The 18,410-nt window shown below is 37.5% G+C and overlaps 1 protein-coding gene across 2 annotated transcripts in view; it reads right to left on the bottom strand.

Moving 5' to 3' along the window:
* Positions 1–18,410, bottom strand: part of LOC126183578 (5-aminolevulinate synthase, erythroid-specific, mitochondrial) — a 117,290-nt gene that overhangs the window by 44,585 nt on the left and 54,295 nt on the right. Inside the window, exons 1-5 of one of the 2 annotated variants that reach the window (XM_049925676.1) lie at positions 6,543–6,684; positions 5,646–5,718; positions 4,622–4,771; positions 3,865–3,978; positions 1,584–1,673 (exon numbers count right to left, since the gene is read on the bottom strand). In XM_049925676.1, coding sequence (XP_049781633.1) covers positions 1,584–1,673; positions 3,865–3,978; positions 4,622–4,763 — 346 coding nt within the window. In that variant the 5' untranslated portion in view covers positions 4,764–4,771; positions 5,646–5,718; positions 6,543–6,684. Of the gene's footprint in view, positions 1–1,583; positions 1,674–3,864; positions 3,979–4,621; positions 4,772–5,645; positions 5,719–6,542; positions 6,685–18,410 lie in introns of those variants that run through there. The other variant, XM_049925675.1, reaches the window with a different exon arrangement.

The following is an 18,410-nucleotide window of genomic DNA, read 5'->3' as shown; positions in this document are numbered from 1 at the left end:
GTTCAAAGCCTTTCTGTAAGACCGGGAAAGCATTTGTGCTAAAGTGCTGTATCATAGTGAAACATGCTGGCTGAGTCGAGATAAAATCCCTGAGAGATTTTTTTAGCTTCTTAGTGAAACAGATATATATATACAGATAGGAATAGTAAGTCTGTTTCAAAATTGAAAACTGGTAAGGGTGGATAGCAGATTCAGCCTTCCTCTCTGACATCACACACCATATGAATGTTTTGAATTATTTATTGGAGGGTAAAAATGTGTTAATTTTGAAGATTTATGACTGCATAAAGGGTTTTGAAAAGAAACTATCTCTGTGGATTACACAGCTGGGAAATGGGGCCACTGCTCCATTCTCCAAGTTGCCTTCTTTAACAATGGGAGCAAAGTGGAATTTTTAACAGGATCAAAATATTATCTTCTCCACAAAGTTGAGATACATTTCCCAGATTTTGAAAAGTTAAATGAAAAGCTTAATGTCTTTTGATTTTCTTTTTCAGTTGATGTTGACAATATGCAAACTGTGCTACAGTTAGCATTTTTAGACCTAATCTGTGACAAGCACTTGTACGATATGATTCACAACAAAATTCGTCTCACAGACTTCGGTAAGAATTTTTCTTAATGTAAATTTCCATGACTTTACAGATTTGCAGTTATGATTATTCAAAACCCAGACCTACGAATTTGTGTGAGAAAGTTATTTTCTTTCTCTTTTTTCCACCCCCCCCCCCCCCCACAGTAATTTAAAGAATGAAATGTACCCACAGAAGCTCACTGACAGGCTTCAACTTAAAAACTTTTCTTTGAATTAGCAGTATCAAAAAAGCAATGCCATACACTGATGTTTTAGTGAAAATCAGAATACGTATATTCATTGACATCCTGTGCTTTTGTGTTTAACAGTACAAATCTGTAATTTTAAATTCCGTCCTAAAATGGGATTCATCACAAGATTGCGCCAATCTTAAGAAATATCACATTTCATGGTTAGCTGCCCATTACTTTGCTTCATTAGAATATTAAAAAAGGACGTTTCATTTCTCTTTAATATTACAGTTTCAGAAAATACATTTGCCACAATACACATTAATCAACCCCTTGAAGCGATACACGTCTGTATAATATGACATTATCGGTGGCTTAAACTCGTTGCGAAGCTATCATGTTGCGGTACCTCCCTCCTTTCCCTTTTCCTCACCCCCCCCCCCTTTTCCACCATACACTGCTGTGAGATGAGACTGGTGAACAAGCCTGATGTAAAGAATAAAATTTTATGCACTGTACTTATCATGCACACAGATTTAATCAAAATGTGATTTACAATTTGATTAAAGAATGGACCAAATGTGGCTCATGGGAAGAAAATAGAAACACTTGTCCGCAACTAGGTGAAAGGCAAACATTACACCAGTGCCACTGGACCATATTCATTACATATAAAGTTCCTACAGCATTTTATAAAGATGAAACTGCACCAAGGTATAGCAGTAATTACTTATATTTTCAGTGTGACATAAAACTGTAACTGAACAAAACCTTTAAAGTAATGCAAAACAAAGCACAAATTTATATGGGAAACTCACCACCAGTTTTGCTCTTTTTCAAAGGAATTTCAGTTTTTTCAGTAATATCTTTTTCTTCTAACTTTGAAATTTCTTCTCTTATCTGCTCCACTGTAACACAAAAATACATAACTGACATGACTAGAAGTCAGTTCTAAACACAAAAGAGTTGATATGTAAAATATGGTAAAAATTAAGGAGCTGGCACAAACTCTCATAATTGTTTGAGCACTTACAATGGTGTGAGGGATTGCAAAGTGATGTACAAAGAGCTGAATTTAAACAGGTAGTGAGAGAATTGCAGGCAGGTATTTGTTTTCTAATGATAAATTTAACTAACATCTCATCATTAACCTAACATATTCTTGGACTACAATATGAAATCCTTAATCCCTCCTTGTCATTTAATCCGATGAAATATGTGCCCAAGTGATTGGAGACGACACATGCGATGTATGAGGCACAATATGAGCTGACCTATAGATATCTGTTATGTAGCTATACATTTATTTGTTTCACATGATACCACTTGTGTAGACTTTAACACTAGTTTAATTCTTGGGCCTTTTTTAAATTTTTGTAATACAATATTTCAAATGACACTTTAAAATATATTTTTTTTTACACGTAAACAATACTTTACCAGAGATTATAATTTTCGTGGGCTCCTTCATGTTTGACTTCTTCAGAAGAAATGTAATAACACTTTGTCTAAATGTAGATATTGTAAAAACAGTAATTACAAGAACAAATGCTCCCCTCAAATGAATTTCTAAAAGGAAAATACCTTCAACTCTAAAAATTTGTAGTCTTGCATGGCATGGTAGTATCGAAAGCATTTGTGGTAGATATAATTCCACTTCACATACCATGCAGTCCCACACTGTTTTACTTCATACTTTGTGTGTCATGCAAACTTTGCACAGCCACCCCCCCCCTTTTTTTGGGCCTCACAATGATATGTTTTCGGAAACAGGTCCAGTATTGTGCTTGGAGTCAAAGAGGTGTCGGCTTTTCCACATTTTTTAACATTACTTCTGGTATAGTTGTTCTATAATCCACAAATGTTTCCTTTCTCTGGTCAGGTATTATTGTGTGGATAATGTATGTATTAAATAAGCCACATACAACACACACCAAAATTCTTTGGCATGACTTTCATTCTCACAAGTGTGACTCATGACGTATACATTTGGTTCGCATTTCTTTCCACAAGTCGGACTCGTGAAAGTACGGCGAAGGGTTAAAGCTATCAATTATGAGAATAAAATGAGATTACTCACTTGTTGCTGGTTACCCAAAAACTCTTGTCCTGTTGAGTATGTGAAAAAGACACATTGCAGCAGAAAGAAAAGCAACCTGGGCTCTTTAACTATACCTCAGGTATTCATTGGTTCACAAAATACGTGTTTATCTGTCAACTATTAACAACATACCAAAGTATAGGATACTGGTTTTTTATGCAATTTACATTTTCACTGTCTGTGCTCATTTCCCACATAAATGTAAATGATGCATGCAGAGAATTCATGTCATACACTAAAAACTATGGTCTGTAACATATGCTGGCAACCAAAGATGGAACTGACATGCATTCATGCTGGAGAGGAAATGACAGAAGAAAAGACACAATATTCAACAAACAATATCACTACTAAGTAAAGCATGCTTTTGAGGTACTTTGTAGCTCTTATCATAGCATATCTGTGTGTATGTTGGAACTTCTAGCAAGAGTGAGATTATGAATGGTCTTGGGCATGAAAAAATGATTTGGTATCTGTGATATGCTGACAATGAGATTATCAGATACAGGCTACTGGCTATGATTAGCCTAGAATGGGGAAGGAAACCAACCATATCTTTTTCAATGGAACCATCTTATAACTAACCCTAACCGATTAAGTAAACCATTGAAAAGCTAAATTTAGACAGCTAGATGAGGATGGGAACCCTTCACATCCTTATCCACATTATAAAGTGACCATAGTTTATAATGAACATTTGTGTTAAAAGAAAGAAAAGAGATGGCAATTAAAAAAGTGTAGCTGAGGAAGGGATGTAGAGAAATCAAATAGTTTAAGGAGCACAAGAGCTTAGTGGACACTTCATAAGTGCAAGGGTACTGGAAGTGATGATAAAAGTGAAAGACAGTTTGACAGAACAAAGCCACTACAGTGTGGTTTCAAAACCCATGTTTAGGAGAGAGGGGGTGGCAGGCTAAGGCTCTCAGCTAATTACCATGTGTGTAACCACCAAACGATCACACTATTTTAGTGACACAGAACCAGTTAACAATACTCACCTTTTTCTGCTGATGGAGACAGCTCAATAACATCATCTTGCATTTCTTTGCTAGCCTCTTTTACCAAAGGTGTAACCTCTGCTAGAAAAGGACACTTTTTCACCGCATCTGCTGCTGCAAATGGAAAAATGAGGACTTTCATTCCACTACTGTACAATAATTTTCATATTTATGTATTATGGCTGTTATTTTAACCAAATACACTTTACATTACAATAACTCCTGAAATGGTACAAGTGAAAATAATGACCACATACTGACACAGTCAGACAGTAGCTGCTCATAAAATATAAGCAATTGTCAGTCAAAGATGACATGCAACCATATTCCTTTACTATGCAAGGTTCCGAGAAAATAATTACAGTAGCTGTAGAATCACAATTAACGTTTCTACAGAATACAAAACACAAAGATTTACTAGAAGTGAAATTAAGCATTAAGGACATTAACTAACACCATAGCTCACACTTATTTAGTTAATAACCTCCCAATATGCATGATGTCACATCAGATGATTTCTTGATATTTCTCACCATAGTTATTTCAAACATTCTAGAGCACCAAAACAGATTTCAGTGCAAAATGTTTAGTAACAAAAACTTAATATCTTAAAACATTAGAATGCTTCAATTCAAAAAACGGCATCCACAAGCAGAGGGGGAGAGCTTGTTTGTAAATAACAGATTTTTATCAAGAATTTTACCTACAGCACAATATGTCTATATTAAAAAGTAAATATACTTAAACTGCAAAATACCTTCAGCATTTGAATCAACTGATGCCACAGTAGTGACAAGGCGTGAGATCACAGGACAGAATTTTCCATAGGTTTTAATAAGATTGGCTCCATAATTGCGAACAAAATTTGGAGACAAATATGACATAAAAGGACACGGCATATTTGTGCCTGTCAAAAGAGAGAAAACAGAAAAACAATATATTTTAGAAAAAATGTATGAAATAGTCAGTACAAATAAACAATCTGAAATTTGTGATGGGTTCCCTTTAAAATTTTACCCATCATATTTGCAATACCAAAACAATAACAAAAAACTAGTGGCCACTTGTATTTCAGCAGTAGTCTTTTTTACAAATGAAAAAAGTTAAAATCATATGTCTTGATGATACTTCAGAACTGTACCACACTACTGATCTCTACAGCACACATGATCATGAAACACATTTTGATCAATGTTACTACTAAATACTTAAAGTCGTGTTATGATTAGGCCCACTTCCAACAAAAATGTAAATTTTTGCATTTGTAGAATATTAATACAAAATTACTTATTTTTAATATTACATTGTATTTTATTCAATTTCTTGCAGATTAAAGTTGAAATTAATGCAAACGATATTCATATGAGAAATTCTGAAATAAATCTCAAGGAATGTGATAAAGGAAAGCTGGCCCATTATTCATTTATTCCAGCTTTAACAATAAAGTAAGCGTAATTTACAAAATGTTTAGGAACATCTGTGCCATTTGTTTAAAGAATCTTGTCCTGTGGTAACTGTCAAGGTTTCACATATTATGCTTTCATAATATCAATAACAATGATCCTCATCATGTGATGGTATGAGATATGAGGGTAGGTCTGAAAGTTCCTATGCTCAGGGTAAGTCCAACAAATGCCAGGTGAGGCCAAAATTGAGAGCAACATCAAGAAATGATTCCCACCATCTGCAACGGCACAAATTTGACAGCTAAATGTATTTTAAAACCAGTGCATCAACCTTTCTATAAGTGTGTATATTTTCTCACCTGAAGTTATTCTTACCTTTATGAATGTGTAGTATATTTGAAGAAGCTGTGTTAAAAGTCTGTATAAATCTCAGTGACTGGCGTGACAGCTGCAAAAGAAATATTTGGAATTTAAATTCAAGAATCTCTCTCTCTCTCTCTCTCTCACACACACACACACACACACACACACACACAAATGGGTAAGTGTGCATCTATAATGTATACAAGCCAGTCTGTATGTTCACTGATGAAAGATGGCAGAGATGTAATGTTGCTGGTATGTGACTTCCACATAGGAATGATGTATTACAGTTATATCATGAGTATAGTAAATACTTACAATAAGACTGTTGCAATTCCTTATGTCATCAAAAATTTAAGCCAATACTCTTGTATCCATGGCAAAAATTAACACGAAATACATTGAGAAAGTATGTATGCACATATGTTTCCTTAACGATTGCTTCAGTTAGGATTACGAACACTATTCAGCCAAACAAACTTCTACATCAACAGCATATATTCGACAACAGTTTTTGAGATACACTTCAAACTGAAAAAATTACGTCGTGTTTATGTTAGCTAATAATGTCATAGCAAACAAATGTACAAACAGAATGGTGAATTGTTCGGAGACTTTTAATGACAGTTGTTATACATTTAAATAGTTTTGGGACATGGGAGGCAATACACATGACGTTGTACTACAGCTGACTTGTGATATTCTTTAATCGCCAATAGATTACTTCTTTGAACGATTCTAATTGTTCTTTAATTACGAAAATATATTCGGGAAATTTCCCCATGGTTAGCATTTTATGAGCTCTATTTAAAGGAAATGACTATCTTGCAGAAGAACACCGCTAGGACATCACCTTGTAAAATTAACTTTTTTATGATCTACGCCGTGCCACGATATCCTCAAAATTACCTTTTCAAGTAAACAACAGTTCCTCTAACGTGAACTATTTGCCCATTCACAACCACCTGGCAAACGGCAATGACTCCAAAGAGATCACAGGTTACGTTAACCGAAGATATAATTTATGGCGAGCGGAGCGATGCTCTCATATGCAACGAATTGACACTTGTGATTTCTCGTGCACTGTCAAACGATTCATTCGATCGCGACGGCTTGGTTGTTGTTACTCGGTCGTTCTTGAAGAAACTTATCATTATATGGCTCGCTCGTGCGATGTTGAATATAAAACGGAAACCAGGCATTTGCAAGATTAAGGAATACTGAAACAACACGCCAACAAGAAATTATAATATTCGACGACTAAGTTTGATTGATAATTTGCTAGGTCTATGAAACCTGTCTTCATTAACATTCGTTGATTCACTGCGTAAATACGACCTTAGATTCAATTTGCAATGTGTTTTACAAAGAATTTATGTACTTTACAGGCATTGAGACTAATGGCATGGACATTAATTCTTTCACGGAACACATTTCAGTACTTAGTTCCTCTGTCACATGATGTTGACTGCAAAAGAGTCGTTATGACAAAGTTTTGTGAATTTCCTAACTGTCAAGGAAAGAACTAATTATCACGAGGGAAAAAAACGCTTTCTACATATACTATTGACTGATTGCAGTTTTCTCACATTTTGTAAATATAGAGCAGTAAATAGTGTTCATAGTTCTGCATAACAATTTTTTCAGCAGCCTTGATGTATATATCCCCAAGAGTGAGGCACACGTTGACAATTATACTGAGAGCTGCAGACACACTACTGTTCATGTAAACATAGCCTGAAACAGCATGTACCAGACAAGTGTAATGCGACCAATTCCTGAAACTGCTGATGAATATGTTTCCCCAAGTTAGGAGGTAACAGTGTGCCAATTTCTTTTTCATCAGCCTTCGTAAACACAATTTTTAAACACTTGCACCTAATGTGACGACTTTTCTACCTATTTACTCCCCACACAGTGATTATGAAGACAGTCGAATGGAATGCAAATATGAGTGATGAGACATATTGCATCATTTGGAAGACTTGTTTCAATAAAATAATAAGTCTTCAAATAAAGAGTTACCTGCAGATTGTAAATGGAGGTGCTGAATAAAAAATAATGGTTTACTAGGTAATGACCGAGTATAATTTAACCCAACAGTTAATTCTCTTCTCAATTGATCGCAATTTTTAGTACTGTTTGGAATCACTTTGAGGAAACGTAGGTTTTTATTATCCTCCCCCATTGTGGAGGCTGCAATTGTTCTAAAATAATTTGATGAATTTTGTGAAACAATGCACATCATAATTGCTTACAATTTTTGTGAGTGGCTAGATCCAACTTTTGCCCAATTATTGCACACTGTGTGCTTTGTCTTTTTATTGTATAAAAAATAATGAGTTTATGAAGTTTGTGGTTGAAACAGGAACAATCTCAAGTGCGCGTACGAAGTAAATAACATGAATGTCTTTAAGCATCATGCATCACATCATCTGTGTACTTCTGATACCATTATGTATATTCCATCCAGAGTTTGCTGTTAGTGTTTTGGTGTGACATTTCTATAGACTCTGAAGTAGGTATATAGGCTTTATCAATTTGACATTTTTGTTATCTATATGAAACTTCAATTTTAAAACTGTCTATAATGTTACACCATGGAGAAGAAAAATGCTCCATTAAGGCATAATTTTTAAAGCATCAGGAGCCGTATAATTTTGTGTTTGCCAGAGAAAGCAGATACATTATCAATAAAGAAAGGGGGAAATGTTTAGCATTACATATGAGCTTACCTGTATACTGTGGGAGGATGTGTAGGAAACCGTATGTAAAATAAAATGTTAAACATCACACGTCATAATGGGAACCCAAATGCACATAAAAAATGTTGTTGTACTCTTACTTAGAAACAGCATATATTTTGCAGTTCATTATAGTGCATGTCACATATACCACATTCTAGTAAAATAAAAAAATGTGCAATTTTAGGACATACATTCATGCAAAACATGTAGTGATAATCCTCCCATTATTTCTTTCAAAAAATGTAATTTGTGATAACTTAAAACATCATGGGACACTTCATTGACTGGATACTATAAAAGCTTTGTTTCCACTGCTGATAGAGAAAGCAGTTCAGTAACCAATGAATGTTGTTTATCGTGACAGTATTCTTTTATATAAGTCTCAAAATTTTTTTGCCTTGGTACAGTTAAAGGATAACCTGATCTATTGTGATTATTAGGAGTTGACTATCATAGCTTGTTTTGTGGTGGTACTCTACACGTGCCGGCCACGGTAGCCGAGCGGTTCTAGGTGCTTCAGTCTGGAGCCTTGTGACTGCTATGGTTGCAGGTTCGAATCCTGCCTCGGACATGGGTGTGTGTGATGTCCTTAGGTTAGTTAGGTTTAAGTAGTTCTAAGTTCTAGGGGACTGACGATCTCAGCAGTTAAGTCCCATAGTGCTCAGAGCCATTTTTTGAACTTTAAATGTAACAGTTGTCTGAATTATGTCTCTGTGAGGCTAAGAAATAAATCCATGCTACAATAGAACATGACAGTGTCTGAGAGAGAGGAATGGTGTTAATGTCACCAATGTTGCTGGGAGGAAAAGAACTATGTGAAGTACTCTGTGCACTTACACCAGCCTTTGTCCATTGTTTTGACTTCTATTTTGATTCCGGTGTGTAATGATGGATCCAGGTTTTTCTCAACAGTCACAAATCGGCGAAAAAGTATTTCGGAAAAATATCATGCACACAATTCCGAAGATAGCAATAGTTTTCAAGTGCGAGAATCGTTGCACAATCAGCTTAACAACTCATGTGATTAAACATTGTCAGACATTGTATTGAAATGTTCTGCAAGATGGCTCTTGGTCGAATGTGAGCAATCACAGCGCCCACCTTAGCCACCTCAACTTCTTCAAAGCCAATTTCCTTTGCAGGATATTATGCACTCCGTTGAGCTGTCTGCAGCCTCAGTAATCTCACGAATTTTTATTTGGTTGTCTTGCATTATCATATCATGGATTTTGTCAATGGTCCCCTAAGTGATGACATCAACTGGATAGCTGGAGTGTGCTTTATCTTCGGTGCTTGCCCAACCACATTTAATTTCATTAATCCAAAAGTAAATGGTCTTCAATGATGGTGCAGAGTCTGGATGAACTTCATCCAGTTCTGTTTTGATTTGTTTGGCAGTCCAACACTTCAAATGAAAGTGTTTCATAATGGCATGAAAATCAGTGTTCATCATTTTCTATTGCTGGTGTACTCACCAATTCAAATGGTTGTCAACAATGAACACCGTACAAGGTTGAAATTCTTTATACGAACCTTAGAATAATCAAGTTCACCAACCAGGAAGGTGCAACCAAAATGTTCCATTCTTTAACATAAATTTACCAGACTTATCATACTACTCTCATAGTGAAATATCAGAAAAATCCTATTGCATGTGGGTCTGTCATGTTATAAAATTCAACCAAGTTAAAATGGACGGAAGTAGTAATTCCTTTCTAGGGACTAGATTGGTGGGTATACTGAAACGGTGCATTAATAGTTATAGTTTATTTTTTGTCATTGATCTGTTTTACAATGGTTTTAGACATGTTATGTTGCAAATTTATACAGAAATAAACAAATTTCTTGGAAATTTGCCATTTGATACATGAAGTAATTCTGTAGTAATGTTTACTGATAATATTTTTAATCAGTGATATATGATTACTTGCATTGATTTATGCAACAGTCTAGCATTCATAGGGAAAGTCTACAATCTAACTGTTCTTGTCATACTGCTAATAATAACAAATAATACGTTTAGAAGAATTTTTTTAGTTCACCTATGTTAAACTCGCTGCATAGAAATATTAGGACATTTATACATAACTGCAACACTACATCTTAGTCTGTATGTTTTCTTATGTATTTTCAACACTACATTTTGTTTTCCTTTTCCTCCTTTCAGGAAAATTTGACATTCCAACTTACATTTGTCCTATGGATTTGGCAACAAGTATTGTTTTACCTCATCCAGAGATGAGGTGTTCCTTGAGTTTTCTTTTGAAGGTGGTCAGTTCCTTTATGCTCTTGATGGTAAATAGTAGTCTATTATAAAATAAGCATCCTGCAACTCTAGGGCCCCTGTGTCATTTTCAGTCTTTTGCTGCAGATGTGGTAATTTTCTCTGGTTCTTGTGTTGTGACCATGAAAGTCTCTGTTTAGAGGTGCTGTACCATTTACCATTAGAAGAAGTATTCTCTCATATGTACAAATTTGGTACAGTCGCTATTTTAAAGTCCCTGAATTTGTTTTTGCAGAATTCCTGAGGTGTTAGTTTAGCTATGCACCTAATGGCTTTCTTTTGAAGTTCTACAATTCTTTCTACATGTACATCTGCACCACCCCATATTGGGATACAGAACAATGTGTGTGGGAAAATAAGTCCATAGTACATTTTAAGCAAGGTTTCTGTGTCCACCGTATAGCACTTTTTTTGATTAAAAATATATTCATACTTATTTTGGAACAGATCCTGTCAAAATGTTCTCCCCATGTCAGAAATTTGTCCACATCTATACCCAGAATCCTGTTACAGTCCACTGATTCTAAGTGTACATCACCAATGCACAGAGTAAATTCCTCTGCTCCACTGGTTCTGTTTGTTTTGAAATTTGTACACTTAATTTTGTTGCTGTTGGTCAATAAGTTACTTTCTGTAAAATACCTTTCTGCCATTTGCAAGTTCTTACTGGTTGTTTTTTCCTTCTCCTTCACTGAGGGAAATATTCCACGCGGGAAAAATATATTTAAAAACAAAGACGATGTGACTTACCAAACGAAAGTGCTGGCCGGTCGATAGACACACAAACATACACACAAAATTCAAGCTTTCGCAACCAACGGTTGCTTCATCAGGAAAGAAGGAAGGAGAGGGAAAGACGAAAGGATGTGGGTTTCAAGGGAGAGGGTGAGGAGTCATTCCAATTCCTGGAGCGGAAAGACTTACCTTAGGGGGAAAAAGGACAGGTATACACTCGCACACACTCCCATATCCAACTGCACATACACAGACACAAGCAGACATTTGTAAAGGCAAAGAGTTTCGGCAGAGATGTCAGTTGAGGCAGAAGTACAGAGGCAAAGATGTTGTTGAAAGACAGGTGAAGTATGAGCGGTGGCAACTTGAAATTAGCGGAGGTTGAGGCCTGGCGGATAACGAGAAGAGAGGATATACTGAAGGGCAAGTTCCCATCTCCGGAGTTCTGACAGGTTGGAGTTAGTGGGAAGTATCCAAATAACCCGGATGGTGTAACACTGTGCCAAGATGTGCTGGCCGTGCACCAAGGCATGTTTAGCCACAGGGTGATCCTCATTACCAACAAACACTGTCTGCCTGTGTCCATTCATGCGAATGGACAGTTTGTTGCTGGTCAAAGAGTACACTTGTACTCTCTGCTGGAAATGTCACTTTGCCACGAAGAAAAATGATCCTGATCCTACTTCTAATGATACAAATCCCCAAGACACTATCCAAATTGAACCCTGCCTCAAACATTTCCGTCCTCCGTCACAGCAGGACCCACCTCCTCTTCCTCAAAATCACCCTCTCCAAACCTTCCAGGAATTTCTGACTCCCAGCCTTGCCTCTCAATCCTTCTTAAAAAACCTTAATCCTACTCCCAACATCACCACTGCTGAAGCCCAGGCTATCCGTGATCTGAAGGCTGACCGATCCATCGTCATTCTTCTGGCGGACAAGGGTTCCAAGACCGTGGTACTTGATCGTTGGGAGTATGTGGCTGAGGGACTGCGTCAGCTTTCAGACAACACCACATACAAAGTTTGCCAAGGTAATCCCATTCCTGATGTCCAGGCGAAGCTTCAAGGAATCCTCAGAACCTTAGGCCCCCTACAAAACCTTTCATCTGACTCCATCAACCTCCTGACCCCACCGACACCCCGCACCCCTACCTTCTACCTAAAATTCACAAACCCAATCATCCTGGCCGCCCCATTGTAGCTGGTTACCAAGCCCCCACAGAACGTATCTCTGCCTACATAGATCAACACCTTCAACCCATTACATGCAGTCTCTCATCCTTCATCAAAGACACCAACCACTTTCTCAAACGCCTGGAATCCTTACCCAATCTGTTACCCCCAGAAACCATCCTTGTAACCATTGATGCCACTTCCTTATACACAAATATTCCACACGTCCAGGGCCTCGCTGTGATGGAGCACTTCCTTTCACGCCGATCACCTGCCACCCTACCTAAAACCTCTTTCCTCATTACCTTAGTCAGCTTCATCCTGACCCACAACTTCTTCACTTTTGAAGGCCAGTTATACCAACAATTAAAGGGAACAGCCATGGGTACCAGGATGGCCACCCTCGTACACCAACCTATTCATTGGTTGCTCAGAGGAAGCCTTCTTGGTTACCCAGGCCTGCCAACCCAAAGTTTGGTACAGATTTATTGATGACATCTTCATGATCTGGACTCACAGTGAAGAAGAACGCCAGAATTTCCTCTCCAACCTCAACTCCTTTGGTTCCATTAGATTCACCTGGTCCTACTCCAAATCCCATGCCACTTTCCTTGACGTTGACCTCCATCTGTCCAATGGCCAGCTTCACACGTCCGTCCACATCAAACCCACCAACAAGCAACCGTACCTCCATTATGACAGCTGCCACCCATTCCACATCAAACGGTCCCTTCCCTACAGCCTAGGTCTTCGTGGCAAACAAATCTGCTCCAGTCTGGAATCCCTGAACCATTACACCAACAATCTGAAAACAGCTTTCGCATCCTGCAACTACCCTCCCGACCTGGTACAGAAGCAAATAACCAGAGCCACTTCCTCATCCCCTCAAGCCAAGAACCTCCCACAGAAGAACCACAAAAGTGCCCCACTTGTGACAGGATACTTTCCGGGACTGAATCAGACTCTGAATGTGGCTCTCCAGCAGGGATACAACTTCCTCAAATCCTGCCCTGAAATGAGATCCATCCTTCATGAAATCCTCTCCACTCCACCAAGAGTGTCTTTCCGCCATCCACCTAACCTTCATAACCTCTTAGTTCATCCCTATGAAATCCCCAAACCACCTTCCCTACCCTCTGGCTCCTACCCTTGTAACCGCCCCCGGTGTAAAACCTGTCCCATGCACCCTCCCACCACCACCTACTCCAGTCCTGTAACCTGGAAGGTGTACACAATCAAAGGCAGAGTCACGTGTGGAAGCACTCACATGATTTACCAACTGACCTGCCTACACTGTGAAGCTTTCTATGTGGGAATGACCAGCAACAAACTGCCCATTTGCATGAATGGACACAGGCAGACAGTGTTTGTTGGTAATGAGGATCACCCTGTGGCTAAACATGCCTTGGTGCACGGCCAGCACATCTTGGCACAGTGTTACACCGTCCGGGTTATTTGGATACTTCCCGCTAACTCCAACCTGTCAGAACTCCAGAGATGGGAACTTGCCCTTCAGTATATCCTCTCGTCTCGTTATCCGCCAGGCCTCAACCTCCGCTAATTTCAAGTTGCCACCACTCATACCTCACCTGTCTTTCAACAACATCTTTGCCTCTGTACTTCTGCCTCGACTGACATCTCTGCCGAAACTCTTTGCCTTTACAAATGTCTGCTTGTGTCTGTGTATGTGCAGTTGGATATGGGTGTGTGTGCGAGTGTATACCTGTCCTTTTTCCCCCTAAGGTAAGTCTTTCCACTCCCGGGATTGGAATGACTCCTTACCCTCTCCCTTAAAACCCACATCCTTTCGTCTTTCCCTCTCCTTCCTTCTTTTTTGATGAAGCAACCATTGGTTGCGAAAGCTTGAATTTTGTGTGTATGTATGTGTGTCTATCGACCTGCCAGCACTTTCGTTTGGTAAGTCACATCATCTTTGTTTATATATATACTCCATATTTCACTTGCAGAAAATCAGAGCATACATTTCTCTCTGTATTTCCAGATTTATGTTTTATTTCCTTTCCCCTCTTATGCCATAGCAGTTCAGTTTCTGTAGAAGATTCTCATGACAGACACAGTCAAAAGGTTTGAAAGGTTTAAATAGACACTAGATACTTTTTTTTATGATCCAGTACCTCACTGATGTGGGTTACAAGGCTTGTGACTGCATTCTTGGTGGATTTTCCTTTTCTAAATCCATGTTGTGCACTGTTTAAGATGTTATGCTTCTCTATGAAGTTCATAAATTTATCTTTAATCACTGCTTCTAATATTTATGACAGAACAGGTGTGATCATTATAGGCTTATAGTTTCTGGGGTTTCCTTTTTCCCCTTCTTTGAATACTGGCAAAACTTAACTCATCTTTAAACATTTTGAGAATGCTCCTTGCTTCAGTACTGAATTTATCAGGAATGCTAGAGGCTTAGCAAGATATCTAGCACAGTGTTTGACCATTTTTGCTTAGATGACATCCAGACCACCTATATTTTTATTTTTTAGTGCTCCAATTTTTTAAGAACTTCCGATTCATCTGTAGGGAGGAGGTATAAACTCTTGGGCACCTTTTTGGGTCTTTCCATTCTTTTTGGTACTGATATGTTTTGTTTTAGAAGTTTCTCCACTGTAGCTATATAGTGCTGGTTGAAAATATTGTACACTTGTTGTGTCACTTCTTCCCTTCCCATGTCAATGCTAGATTTGTATCTTTCAAAGCATGAAATTCTTTTCTGTTTTCATTTATGTAATTCCATGCTATTCTAAATATGTTAGAAGAAGATTGTATTTCAGATTTTTGGTGGCTGGCCTTTGCTTCTCTTATCACCATTGTGTATGCTTTCTTCTTACACTTGTAAGCCTCATGACTGACCTGTCCTTTTCTTTTCTGATACGTTTGAAAGAGTTCAATCAGTTCATCTCTTAATTTTTTAATTTCTGTGGTGAACAATTTTTTGTTTGGTTTACCCCTAATAGTTCTGGATAATTTAGGACAAGCTGTATGTATGTGGTGTCTTAATCCGCCACAGAAAGATTCCCACCTCTTTCTTTGCAAGCCTCCATAAATCAAGCAATGAATTTCCTGCAAGCCAGTGTAGCTAGCACATTACAACAGACTGAAGTAACAAGAGTCATCATTCTGGAAATTGAAAAAGTCATTAAATCTTTCAAAACTAAAAACTCCACTGAAGTTGACAACATATCTAGCAAATTATTAAAATCCTGCTGTCCTCTTTGTAAATATGATCCCACTTTGCTTCTTTTAAGGAAAAAAAAAGTTGGTTGCTCAGATTTCTAAGATTAGTTTGTCTAAATTCAGCCACTACATTTTCCTCAGTTTTTATGTGATCTCGCAGTTCAGTTGTTTGTCCAAAATGGTCTGAAACAACAGTATTTATAACCTCAACTTTTTGTCTGTCTGTAGGTGTATTTGACAGAACATGGTCTATTAATGTGGTAGATGTTTCTGTATGTTTTGGATTTGTTACATGGAACCAGAGATTGTATGTCCTTATAATGTCTCGTGTGTTGCCACTGACTGCATATCTATACTTAAGTCACCAGCTATTATTACATAAGTGCATTGATTTGTTCCTTTGTGTCCTGAAGTACAATTCTGGCTGCAGTCACTTCCGTGGTAAATCATAATATAAATAAATAAAACTCATTAGTTTATGAAAGGTCTTTTGCTTTACCAGTAATCCAGATTCAACAGAAGTGCCCCACCTTACCAAGGAAATTCAGTTTAATTATGTGATCAATAAAATTCTGTGCTTTAAGCACCAACATCATAAACAAAACATGATGGAAAACTTCCATGGGTGACAATATATGGCACAGTAATTGTGCTGTCTCATAAATAACATTGTACATGATGTATATTTATTTGCATACTATCATCTCAACTGCACTGACTATTACAAAGAAAGCTGATCAGCTAGCACACAAGTGAATCTGAACTTCTTTGTGTTTTGGGAAAGAAGAAATGCAACAAGGCACTCTGTTACTTCAGTGATGACAAAAGATAAGGTAAACTGGGCTAGCAGAAGTTAGCAATACTTCATATGAATGAAAGTGTGGCCAGCAAATATTTTGAGAACTGAAGTATCTAAAAAACAACAGTCCTCATGTTGTTCACATATAGAGAAAAGGAAGATCACGTAGATATATTGATAGATGAAATAAGACTGGGAGAAGTTATGGTATCTCTATTACATTGTTGAGAATCATATTAGATGATAAACTCCAATCAAGATAACATACAGACATTGCATGCATATAAATTAAGCACTGTAATATTTTCTGTGAAACAGCTTGCACATTATGCTAACAAACAATCGTATGTACAGTGTACCATACTCTTTTTGACCCATGCTTTTAGTATGGAATCACTGTTGGGGGTAACTCCCTCAGCAATAATCCAAAAATTATTTTTATTTTGCAAAAAAGCCATTAGGAACATCCCGAGTAGAAAGTGTTGGAACCCTTGCTGTTCATGTTGTACGTTAATGACATGGAAGACTATGTTAACAGCAACCTTAAACTTTTTGCAGATGATGCAGTTACCTACAGCTAAGTACTATCTGGCAAAAAGTTACACAAATGTTTTGTTAAGATTTCAAAGTTTTGCAACAGTTAGCAATTTGCTTTAAATGTTGGGAAATATAAAACTGTGAACTTCACAAAATGAGTAAAATATCAAGATCACAGTTGTAATTGGTCAGCTTATGCAAATACCTGGGTGAAAAATATTTGTGAAATTATGGCACGGAATGATCACATATGCTCAATTGAAAGTAGAGTAAGTGGTAGACTTCAATTCATTATTAGAATACTGGGGAAATGCATTCCACCTCCAAAGGAAGTTGCATACAAACAGTCATATAACCCATCCTAGAATACTGCATATGTGTGTGGGATGCACACCAAATTGGGCCAACAGGGAATACTGAATGTGTGCAAAGAAGGGCAGTGTGAAATGTCATGTGTTTGTTCAACTCACTGGAGTCTGCATGGAAATGCTAAAAAGCATCAACTGGTATATATTTGAGGATGGCCTTCAATTAGCCTGCGAAAGCCTGCTTAAAAAGTTTCAAGTACCAGTATTAATCAAGTAATCTGGGAATATACTGCAGCACCCTATGTATCAGTCTCATAGGGCCTGTGAAGAGAAAGTTAAACTAATTACAGTGCACCAAGTGATTAAACAGTAATTCTTGATGCAATCTATACATAAATGGAATGGGGAGAAAGTCTAATATGTGGAGCAATGGGAAGTATGCTCTACTATTGACTTCACAGTGTTTTCCACTGTATAGATGCAGTTGTTGAGTCACACAAGAGTAAAGGTGTCAAAATGACGTGAAACATCTATCTCGTGTATTCAAAGTGAACCTCCAATGTCCGAAGTAGGACTAGTGCACATTAAAAAAAAAAAAAAACTGCTTCAAACAAATATAGAAATACAATGAGGAATAAGTCTCAAACTTTGACTTTATTTCATTAAAATTTAATAGGCCTGAAGAATAAGAAAGACCAACTGCTAAGCCATGTAAAAGATGAAGAATATGGAAGTGAAACTGATATACTTTGTTCTTTGTTTCTCAGAACGCATTATCACTGACGGAATCCATGTTACAGATTGAAAATTTTGTTTAACTGCTCATTACTGTAGATCTAGTTCACGGAAGGGCGGTGTTGGGATATTTGTTGAAAATAATGTGTGGTGTCATAGATCGATACCACTGGCATCTCACAGTTGCAGTTTGCAATGGGAATGCAGATTTCCGACAAACACAAATAGCGGTCGTGTGGGATCCCGGTGGATCCAATGAAGCATG

The sequence above is a fragment of the Schistocerca cancellata genome, chromosome 4 (assembly GCF_023864275.1).
Source record: "Schistocerca cancellata isolate TAMUIC-IGC-003103 chromosome 4, iqSchCanc2.1, whole genome shotgun sequence".
NCBI classification, from domain to species: Eukaryota; Metazoa; Arthropoda; class Insecta; order Orthoptera; family Acrididae; genus Schistocerca; species Schistocerca cancellata.
The sequence above is the reverse complement of the archived record's forward strand: the minus strand, read 5'-3'. Positions and strand labels throughout refer to the sequence as shown.